This window comes from Girardinichthys multiradiatus, chromosome 3 (assembly GCF_021462225.1).
Source record: "Girardinichthys multiradiatus isolate DD_20200921_A chromosome 3, DD_fGirMul_XY1, whole genome shotgun sequence".
NCBI classification, from domain to species: Eukaryota; Metazoa; Chordata; class Actinopteri; order Cyprinodontiformes; family Goodeidae; genus Girardinichthys; species Girardinichthys multiradiatus.
In genome coordinates, this window is record NC_061796.1 from 34,222,540 (window position 1) to 34,234,333 (window position 11,794).

The 11,794-nt window shown below is 38.2% G+C and overlaps 1 protein-coding gene across 2 annotated transcripts; it reads left to right on the top strand.

Moving 5' to 3' along the window:
- Nucleotides 1–126: 126 nt before the first annotated feature.
- On the top strand, nt 127–11,594 carry si:ch211-231m23.4 (free fatty acid receptor 2). Of its 2 annotated transcripts, XM_047361671.1 has the most exons (9): nt 127–171; nt 674–1,021; nt 3,745–4,044; nt 4,144–4,407; nt 5,563–5,844; nt 5,923–6,019; nt 6,150–6,206; nt 6,714–6,915; nt 7,045–7,330. In XM_047361671.1, the coding sequence occupies exons 1-9, from the start codon at nt 129–131 to the stop codon at nt 7,066–7,068; spliced, it is 1,617 nt and encodes a 538-aa protein (XP_047217627.1). In that variant the 5' UTR covers nt 127–128; the 3' UTR covers nt 7,069–7,330. The 2 variants fall into 2 exon arrangements, with proteins under 2 accessions (XP_047217627.1, XP_047217628.1); XM_047361672.1 differs by lacking the exons at nt 127–171; nt 674–1,021; nt 3,745–4,044; ... (4 more) ...; nt 6,714–6,915; nt 7,045–7,330 and adding exons at nt 8,872–9,343; nt 9,751–11,594.
- The last annotated feature ends 200 nt before the right edge of the window (nt 11,595–11,794 follow it).

Genomic DNA, 11,794 nt, shown 5'->3' on the forward strand with positions numbered 1-11,794 from the left:
TTTCTGGTACCATGAAAAAAAAAAAAAACAGCTAGGCAGAAAACATTGTGATCTACCCAGTCATCATATTTCTGCATTTATTGTGTTTTAGTATCCTGAGGATTAAATGAAAAGCAACCACTGTCTTCATGGGACCTACTTCTCTGCTTGGACTGCTTTGCATCATCAGTGGTATTGATTAAACTTCTACCATATTTTAAAGAAACATTCCATGTTCTACATAGTTTTTTTTTTTTTTTGCAAACATAACAGATTCATTTACACCAGAACTTGTAACCAATTTGGGAATTTACTTACCCAAATATATACTTGATATTTTCTAGTAGTATGTGACATTATCAATTAAGGTGTTATATTATTGTAAGATAATAGTATTAAAAGATCCCGGGATGTGTTTACATTTGGAATATATTGTGTTTAAAAAGATGTGTTTTTTAAAATAAGAAGCACACAAAAAACTCTTTAGAGGCACTCTATTGAGTAGCTCAAATTTATTAAAAATAAAAGCTAACATGAACATATTAATTGTGTTTTTATGTAATTTACTTATTGCAAATGGTTGTAAATGCAGCAGAAAAGCTTTTTCTGGTTACAATTTATGTTAGGCATACAGCTTTATTAAACCTTTCCTAATTCATGACCAAAACTAAATTGCATCCATTTTCCATGTCAGTTCTCCACATGATCAGATGTTGGATTATCAGTGTGCCGACAACAGTTACTGCAGTCGAAGGTAGCTGTGCTGTGGTGCCGTGCCACACGCAACCTCATGCTCGTGTGATATGGTACAAGTACCACAATATACAATATCCTGTGGTGTGTGATGGACTTCGACCTTATCAAGTGGAACCCCCGTTCAGAGGACGGACCTATGTGGTTGGTAAAGCTGCAGAGGGAAACTGCACCTTGAAGATCACAGAAGTGAAGATGGCTGACAACAACCTGCAAATTTATGTTTGGATCAACCCTGACTCTACAGCAACTCAGAAATTTTATGATCAAATTGTTACCATTTCTGTTGGTATGTAAATGTTTATATATTTAAACCTTATTTTACAAATCTGGGTGGTGATTAGCAATTTATAAATGAAGATGTTACCCCATACCTTAAAAAATGCAACAAGTAATTTCAGAAATAATGATTTGAATGCACATTTTTACATTTCCTAACCTGTTTTGGCATACAGGGGTTGGACAATGAAACTGAAACAACTGGTTTTAGACCACAATAATTTATTAGTATGGTGTAGGGCCTCCTTGCGGCCAATACAGCATCAATTCGTCTTGGGAATGACATATACAAGTCCTGCACAGTGCTCAGAGGGATTTTAAGCCATTCTTCTTGCAGGATAGTGGCCAAGTCAATACGTGATACTGGTGGAGGAAAACTTTTTCTGACTCGCTCCTCCATAACACCCCAAAGTGGCTCAATAATATTTAGATCTGGTGACTGTGCAGGCCATGAGAGATGTTCAACTTCACTTTCATGTTCATCAAACCAATTTTCCACCACTCTTGCTGTGTGTATTGGTGCATTGTCATCCTGATACACGGCACCACCTTCAGGATACAATGTTTGAACCATTGGATGCACATGGTCCTCAAGAATGGTTCGGTAGTCCTTGGCAGTGATGCGCCCATCTAGCACAAGTATTGGGCCAAGGGAATGCCATGATATGGCAACCCAAACCATCACTGATCCACCCCCATGCTTCACTCTGGGCATGCAACAGTCTGGGTGGTACGCTTCTTTGGGGCTTCTCCACACCGTAACTCTCCCGGATGTGGGGAAAACAGTAAAGGTGGACTCATCAGAGAACAATACATGTTTCATATTGTCCACAGCCCAAGATTTGCGCTCCTTGCACCATTGAAACCGACGTTTGGCATTGGCATGAGTGACCAAAGGTTTGGCTATAGCAGCCCGGCCGTGTATATTGACCCTGTGGAGCTCCCGACGGACAGTTCTGGTGGAAACAGGAGAGTTGAGGTGCACATTTAATTCTGCCGTGATTTGGGCAGCCGTGGTTTAATGTTTTTTGGATACAATCCGGGTTAGCACCAGAACATCCCTTTCAGACAGCTTCCTCTTGCGTCCACAGTTAATCCTGTTGGATGTGGTTCTTCCTTCTTGGTGGTATGCTGACATTACCCTGGATACCGTGGCTCTTGATACATCACAAAGACCTGCTGTCTTGGTCACAGATGCGCCAGCAAGACGTGCACCAACAATTTGTCCTCTTTTGAACTCTGGTATGTCACCCATAATGTTGTGTGCATTTCAATATTTTGAGCAAAACTGTGCTCTTACCCTGCTAATTGAACCTTCACACTCTGCTCTTACTGGTGCAATGTGCAATCAATGAAGACTGGCTACCAGGCTGGTCCAGTTTAGCCATGAAACCTCCCACACTAAAATGACAGGTGTTTCAGTTTCATTGTCCAACCCCTGTACGTGCACATTAATATACAAATACCAAATTACTTTCTTTACCTCAGACATGACATGAGACTAATGAGACTGTGCCATCAGTTTTACAATATTTCCTTGTAGCTCACAATTGTTATATTCATTTCTGTTTCCGAAATTGAGAAAAATGCCTTTAAGCATAACAAGATAGTTATGGTCTTTTTTCCCTTGAAGCTAAGACTCTTCATACCACTTGTTTTAACATAGTTTTGTAGCAATATGTATTTTGAACCTTGGAACCATCACAGCATCTAATGGATGCTATTTTTCGTAGTCTGTTATTGGTAAAGCAAGAACACTGATCCTAAAACAAGCGAGACCTGCTGTATTTGGTTCAATTGCAAGCTCCTGCAGTAATCTTCAATGCGCTCTTTGAATAATTTTGGCATGCCATCCACTACCGGGACAGCGGTGGCGGTGGTGGTAGGATTCGTCCTGTAGCCAGTGGGTTGCCGGTTTGAACCCCTGCTCTGTCCGTCTCAGTCGTTGTGTCCTTGGGCAAGACACTTCACCTGCTTGGCCAGCTAATGGTGGTCAGAGAGCTCTGTGGTGTCAATTGTGTGGCAGCCTCACTTGTGTCAGTCTGCCCCAGGGTAGCTGTGGCTACATTGTAGCTCACCACTGTCAGTGTGTGAATGAGTGTATGAATGGGTGGATGACTGATTGTACTGCAAAGCACATTGTGGTATCGGACTTGATAAAGCGCTATAAAAGTGCAGGCCATTTACCACTAAAGGAAAGGTTCACCGCGGTTCTATGTTTTTATCTCCGTTTGTGGATGATGGATCTCAGTGCTATTTACTGGAGTTCCTTAGATATGGCTTTGTTACCCGTTACAGACTGAACAATGTCAACGACTTTGTTTCTCTGTTCTTGAATGCCTTAGCTCGGAGCAGGATGTGTTGCTATTTCAGATCGTTTAGCCTATCTCATGTTGTGAGGCAGGATCTATTCATATGGTTGCTTGAATTAACAGACCAGGCAAAATTGCGCCAAAAATGGGGTTACTGATATTCTCACTTAGAGCCAGGTTGCATTGGATAGTTTTGTTTTTCATTATTAACTGAACAGAATAATATTTTTTTGTATTTATTCTGGTTATCTTTGATAATAAAATCTTTTAGTCATATTTTTCCCTTAAGCACTGCAACACAAATCTGTAGTTTATTCTAACTGTACCTAAAATAAACAATAACCTTATTGGCTTCAATCCAACTTTAGCTCAAAATGTTATTTTTTTACATTCTTAATTACACTCTCATTTTGATTTCTAGAGAAAAAATTCCCCATGATCTTCGTTCAGAGTGAAATCTTGGAAGGGAGTATTTTCGAGGTCAACTGCAGCATAGAGCACTCCTGCCCATATTTCTCTCCATTGTTTAGTTGGTCCAGAAGCCAGGTTCTAAATAATATGACTTCACTAACTTTCTCTGCAAAAAGAGGAGTGCTATGGATATACAGAGAGACACTGCAGGGAACCGCTACAAAAGATATGCATAAAACCCAGATAACATGTTCTGCTGAGTTAGGATCTTTGACCACAACAAGTCCAGAAATAACCCTCAATGTTTTAGGTAAGTGAAAGTCAATTTGTCTGTTCAAATAAACTAATTGACAAACATTTGTTTACTCAAGAATTTTTTCATTGAGTTTTTTTTATTTTTTATCTACAGCTATACCTGCCACTGTAAAGATAGAAATGGAAACTGACACTGTGATAGAAGGAGGCAGTATCATTGCAGTGTGTGCTGCTAACAGTAACCCCAAACCCCACAAATACTCGTGGATCAGAAAACACATGGGAAATTACAGCAAAATAAGTTCAACTTGGAGAAGAATGTCCTTTAAAAACATCACCAGACATACTTCGCTGTCCTGCATGGCTCACAATGACATTGGAGTGGGACAGTCAGACTGGATGGATCTCATTGTTCATTGTAAGAATATAGATTTGTTTACATAATTATTAGCGAATAAAATTGTCACCAAATTTCACAGCAGCAACTTCTTTCCCCATGTAAAGAAAAACTTGTTATCAGCTAGTGAACAAATGTTGGCAATGCAGTATGGCCTACTTATATTCATTCTTAGCAGCCACTTGATCTACTATACAATTATGGCTTAAGATGTCAACTTTGTATTCGTATGTATGTTGAAATATTTGGGTTGTGATTAAATATCCAGCCCACAATGACGAGACTATATTATGTATTTTGTTCAAGAGAGTTTTCACAATATATTTTGTAAAGTTATGAAATAGAGTCTAAACAAGAACAACTTCCTCTCATACAGCAGCCTCAGACATACAGTTAAAACCAGATGTTAACATGCAAAGTATAAAAAGACAAATTACCATTTTGTCTGTGTTTGAAATTAAAAGCAGACTAAACTAATTACGTTTTAAGTCAGTTAGGATTAAAAATTGTTTTTGTCTGCTACATGTCAGAATATCAAGAGATATCATTTGACAGTTTTTTTTACTTTGCTCAAATTTAGAGGTGCACATACATTTTCCTAATATTTGGCAGTATTACTTTTAATACTCTGTGACTTGTGTAAAATGTTAAGGTATCCTTTCACAAATGTCTCACAATAGTTTGCTGAAATAGTTTGTTAGTTCCTTGTCAGGAGAAATGGGCCAAAATTCTTTGTGCACATTTACAGCTCCATCCACCCATTTTCTATGACACTGAGATCGGTGCTTTCTGGTGGCTAATCTGAAATTTTAGCTGTGTTGTGCTTAATTGACATTGTGATCAATTTTGTTCCAAGATAGGCAATGACCCTAGTCATAGCAAATAGATAGTGCTTCTGAAGACAGGCAATAGCAACAAAATATTGTGTTATTTTAATATTTAATGCAGCAAAATCTCATTACACCTGTGACAAATACTATTGCACATTCAGTAAAAGGTTAAATTGATTGCGCAATTTACTAAGATACAGTCACAATTATGCTAGTCTGTACATGAACAATGAAATGTAAATGTTAATTTCTTTAGAAATGTACAGTTTTTGTATTTCCTGAGATGGTATGTACTAAAAAGATCTTGTTTTGCATTAAATGTCAATAATTTATTCCATCTTTCTAGATGCTCCAACCATACTGCCCGAGTCCTCATGCAGCCTGATAGAGGACCTTTTGGGGTGCTTTTGCCATGCGGAGGCCTTCCCTAATGCCTCAATATCCTGGGATTTTGCTGAAAATTACTCTCTTCCTTCATCTTTTACCACCATCTACACTATTAGGCAAAATGTAGTTTCAGGGGAAATGAAGCTACCAACAACAAACAACACTACTATATGGTGCAAAGCCACAAATGAATTCGGCAGTGACACCAAACTGTTGTATTTCAACAGTACCTCAAATACTTGTAAGTTCAATTCTAGATGATGACTGTTTTTGTCTATGTCCTGTCTGAACTAATGACTTTAAAACAATTTTTCTGCAGCTTCATCGCTTATGTGGTTATTATGGTTGATGATCGTGGGAATTATTTTGCTGTTAGGAGGAACCTTTTTTATTAAGCGAAAACTTACCAGGAACAGGTTGGTTTCCTTTGCTCCTTGTCTTGAATGATGTTTACATTAAAACAACTGTAACCTTATACTTTCATTTTCTTGTTATGAGTAATTTATTTAATTTGCTACAATGATAATATACGTTTGCTTCCTAAAGGTCCCAACATTCTCCAGTAATTGTCCAACTGGGACATCAGTACTTTGTCTCACTGAGGTACAGAAAACTGCTCTAGTTACAATTTCAGCACAATAAAAAATATAATCAAAACTTAACATAAGACAACTACTGGAAAACCTGAAAGAAAAGCTTGTAATGACATTTAGAGTACAAAATGTTATATAATGTATGGCCCCAGCTGTAAATCTTATTTCAGAGGTCACAACAGCAAGCTCGATACCTTAATGCTCCATATCTTCTTTTTTGTTTTTGGGAGGGCAGTGCATTGCCACACACAGGCCTGGCATAGTTATCATAAAGTTTTTAAGTTATTAAATAATTCTGGGTTATGAGCAACTCTTTGGAAAGGACAAACACATAGAACTTTATCAGGAAAAAAACAAACACTTTAAGTTAATATGGACGAAGCCTAAAAATCTTGACATTGTTAAGCTTAGGTAGCAATGAACCGAGTACAAAACAAGGTGACTGTGTGTTAACAACGTATGACAGCAATTTATGTACCTGGTTCCGTACTATCGTTCCTCCTTTGCATTTTATTAGATTTCAAGATCCTGATCCTTCCTCAGACACAAACCAACAGCGACTTGAAATGACCCCTGAGGAAAACAGTTATTCTTGTGTTTATGACAACGACTGTGTGGAAGAGATCAGGGCTTCAATGGGACTTCAGCAGCACATGAACAAACCGGTTTGCAACAAAGAAAGTGAAATAGAGCCAGTAGCAAACCTCAAGTATGAAAAGGTATTTAATCAGCAATTCCCAACACACAACAAAAAAAGGTTTAACCAAACATGTTTTTATCACTTTATATTCAAACTTCATTTTTACAGAACATTTAAAAATATTATTAACAAATGTTCATTTCTACAGAGTGTGTACTGCATGGATGACTAACATGAATGACGGAACGTCTTTGTCGGGAACACATATTATGAGCTAGTAGGTTCCATTACAGTTTCTCTACATTCATAACATTGCCTGAAGCAACCATACCTGACTGTTTCTATGTTAACTTGAACACAGTTTGTTTTACACAAACAGCTATGCAACTTTATGTATATTTAGAGTTCTGCTTAGGGTTCAAAATACCCTATGAGATGTTTAACATAAGGACTGCTATATTTATTTCCAGTTGCATGCAAAAGGAAATTAAAATACAGGTCCTTCTCAAAATATTAGCATATTGTGATAAAGTTCATTATTTTCCATAATGTCATGATGAAAATTTAACATTCATATATTTTAGATTCATTGCACACTAACTGAAATATTTCAGGTCTTTTATTGTCTTAATACGGATGATTTTGGCATACAGCTCATGAAAACCCAAAATTCCTATCTCACAAAATTAGCATATTTCATCCGACCAATAAAAGAAAAGTGTTTTTAATACAAAAAACGTCAACCTTCAAATAATCATGTACAGTTATGCACTCAATACTTGGTCGGGAATCCTTTTGCAGAAATGACTGCTTCAATGCGGCGTGGCATGGAGGCAATCAGCCTGTGGCACTGAGGTCTTATGGAGGCATGGATGCTTCGATAGCGGCCTTTAGCTCATCCGGAGTGTTGGGTCTTGAGTCTCTCAACGTTCTCTTCACAATATCCCACAGATTCTCTATGGGGTTCAGGTCAGGGGAGTTGGCAGGCCAATTGAGCACAGTGATACCATGGTCAGTAAACCATTTACCAGTGGTTTTGACACTGTGAGCAGGTGCCAGGTCGTGCTGAAAAATGAAATCTTCATCTCCAAAAAGATTTTCAGCAGATGGAAGCATGAAGTGCTCCAAAATCTCCTGATAGCTAGCTGCATTGACCCTGCCCTTGATAAAACACAGTGGACCAACACCAGCAGCTGACACGGCACCCCAGACCATCACTGACTGTGGGTACTTGACACTGGACTTCTGGCATTTTGGCATTTCCTTCTCCCCAGTCTTCCTCCAGACTCTGGCACCTTGATTTCCGAATGACTTGCAGAATTTGCTTTCATCCGAAAAAAGTACTGTGGACCACTGAGCAACAGTCCAGTGCTGCTTCTCTGTAGCCCAGGTCTGGGGAATGCGACACCTGTAGCCCATTTCTTGCACACGCCTGTGCACGGTGGCTCTGGATGTTTCTACTCCAGACTCAGTCCACTGCTTCCGCAGGTCCCCCAAGGTCTGGAATCGGCCCTTCTCCACAATCTTCCTCAGGGTCCGGTCACCTCTTCTCGTTGTGCAGCGTTTTCTGCCACACTTTTTCCTTCCCACAGACTTCCCACTGAGGTGCCTTGATACAGCACTCTGGGAACAGCCTATTCGTTCAGAAATTTCTTTCTGTGTCTTACCCTCTTGCTTGAGGGTGTCAATAGTGGCCTTCTGGACAGCAGTCAGGTCGGCAGTCTTACCCATGATTGGGGTTTTGAGTGATGAACCAGGCTGGGAGTTTTAAAGGCCTCAGGAATCTTTTGCAGGTGTTTAGAGTTAACTCGTTGATTCAGATGATTAGGTTCATAGCTTGTTTAGAGACCCTTTTAATGATATGCTAATTTTGTGAGATAGGAATTTTGGGTTTTCATGAGCTGTATGCCAAAATCCTCCGTATTAAGACAATAAAAGACCTGAAATATTTCAGTTAGTGGGCAATGAATCTAAAATATATGAATGTTAAATTTTCATCATGACATTATGGAAAATAGTGAACTTCATCACAATATGCTAATATTTTGAGAAGGACCTGTATGAGCTGTCACAAAGCAGTCTGTTGTAAAAACAGCATGAAGATTCTGGTGCTTTAGGAAAATAAATTATGTAAAATAATCACCTGAGGATGTGCTCTGAGGTTCATACAGGACTAGCTATCACAACATTCAGTCTGAAGAAATTCTACTCAAATGTTTTTGTTCAAAGTTTACTTTGAACACAAGATATGCTACTATTAAAGTCAACATAAATAACAGTTTTGCATCTTAGTTAATATTAACTGGAGATTGGCTGCCTACTGTTTAGTTTCGGGTTACTAAAGCTGTGTGTCACAGGATGTTTTAGTGTGACGTCTGTAGGTCTTTCTCGGTTGTGTCATTTTATATCAGATCATCTTTGAATACCGGAAGAAATAACACATAGCTATACTTGACCAAGTCACTAACCAGAGACTTAAGATTTTTTAAGCTATTACATGCTATTGGGTAAGTACACTTTGTTTCTCTTTCTCAAATACTACATAGCAATTCTTCTGTTGTAATTTAAGATATGTGGTTTGGACTTAAGCTACAATTTAAGGTCGTTTGTATTGGTACTGAAAAGTGAGTGGAGTCTTAAAAAGCCTCTTGTAAGCCAGACTAATAAAACTCCTGAGCATTCAACTGGGGATTTCTGCTTTGTTTTTGATTAAACATTGATTATTTTAATTTGGAATTTTTCAGAATATAACACCAAGTAATAGACAGTTAAAACGGAAGAAGATGACGTAATTCAGAGCTTTGATCTCTTTTTTATGTTTAGGAATCAGAAATTACTGCATGCATGAAAGTGGCTACTGTCTGTCTCCACTACTGCAGTCATTTTCACTGATATTTGTTTCCTTTTGCTGTAGGTCCAGAATGGCAACTGTGGTGAGAAGTGAGATAATTCTCTCATTTTATATAATTTCCTTCCTTATTGGCCTTCCTGCCAATTTAGTGGCTCTTTATGCCTTTAGTGTCAAGATCCACAGCAAGCCACTCCCAACAGACATCCTGTTACTAAATCTGACTGTGTCTGACCTGCTCTTCTTGATCATCCTTCCTCTCAAGATGCATGAGGCAGCATCAGGCATGAAGTGGAATCTGCCCAGCCTCTTGTGCTCCATCACCTCCTTTACCTTTTTCTCTACAATATACACCAGCTCCTTGCTGCTGATGGCAATCAGTATGGTCCGCTACGTTGGAGTGGCCTTTCCATTGACCTATCAAAAACTTCAGAAAACTTTGTACCCGATCATTATCAGTGCTGTTATTTGGCTGATCTCAGCAGCACACTGCAGCATCACTTTCATCGTCCAGCACCATCCATCCCTGCCCAGCTCAAACTCGTCTATATGCTATGAGAACTTTACAGAGAAGCAACTGAAGATCCTCCTCCCAGTGCGTTTGGAGTTTTTCTTTTTGCTCTGCCTTGTACCTCTTCTAATTTCCATTTTCTGCTACCTGCGCTTGATTTGGATTCTGTATAGCCGTCCCAAGATATCCTGGATGCAGAAAAGGAAGGCTATTGGCATGGCCTCGGGGACTCTTGCCGTGTTCCTCATTTGTGTTTTACCATACAATTTCTCTCATTTAATGGGTTTCTTCCAGGGTCAAAGCCCTGAATGGAGGTACTATACTTTGCTTCTTAGCACATTAAACACTTGTATTGATCCCATCATATTTTATTTTTCTTCCTCAATCTTCCACTGTACCAGGAAAAAATCAATTTTCAGAATGCATAGTGTTAAAATTGTAAAGATGGAAATGCAGGGCACCAATTCGAACTGATACAGAATTTTGATATTAACTTATTACAGTGATGCTGTTATATTCCTTTATTTTGTTGTTTTAAAGTGAGTTGTGCACTGGTTTATTATTAGTTTTGTATCAAGGTATGTTTGTTATGAATCAACATCAAACGTCAGATGACATTTTCATAAGAAAACCGCAAGTCATACTGCGTAGGCTATTAAACCTCAGGATATTATTAGTCACCAGGAAGCTGTAAATGTTTTTTGGCATTGACATCTTAGTTCCTCTGCTTTAAAGCAGTCTATCCACTCTGCAATGTACGTGTAGGTAAGAGCAAGCATGAACTGTAAAAATAAATTCACTTATCATTTCCACAAAGAGATCAACATAATATGTACGGAAAGAGACCAAATTCAAAATCTATATGAAACAATAAAACTATTATTGAAACTGAAAAATATGTATTTTTGTACTTGGTTGGGTGTAAAGTTAGATTACTGTATGAATAGTTTGAGTTTGCTACTGGATTAAAAATGTATATAAATACCAGAGTATGACAGCTGCAACTATGAGTTTTTTTCTGAATAAACAAGACTGAGAATTGACTGTCTTCAGAATTTTAGGTAACTACATAAATTCCCCCAGTAACATGTAGTATTATCATAAAAGTCTATGTATTTTCTGTGTGTGAAACAACCTCCAAAGAATTCACCACTGTTGTTGCTCAGTCGAGTATGAAAAACAAAGAGAAATGTTAGTCACTAAAACATTCGCCCAGTAAGTTTACTGTCGGATCTTACTTGAGAACTTGGCAGGGCTGCAGTATGTTATCATGATGGACTGATAACACATTCCAGTAGACTCAGGTGAACATAATAAGACTAGAAGGACAATATGAAGCTGAATCTGTTTTCTATGTAGTTATTGAACGTATATGTTTCGGTGTAAATTGAGCCACATGGCTGCATTAATAAACGTTTTCTTAAATGGCCTTTTGAAAAAACCTGCACATTAAAAAACACAAGAATAAACAAAAATATTTAAACTATGATCTTGAAGTTGGTGGTTTTTGTTTGGTTTGACTTCATATATTCCATGTCTCATGTAGCTCTGACTAAAACGCATGAAAACAGAAAAATTTCAAAAGATAGAGGAGAAATT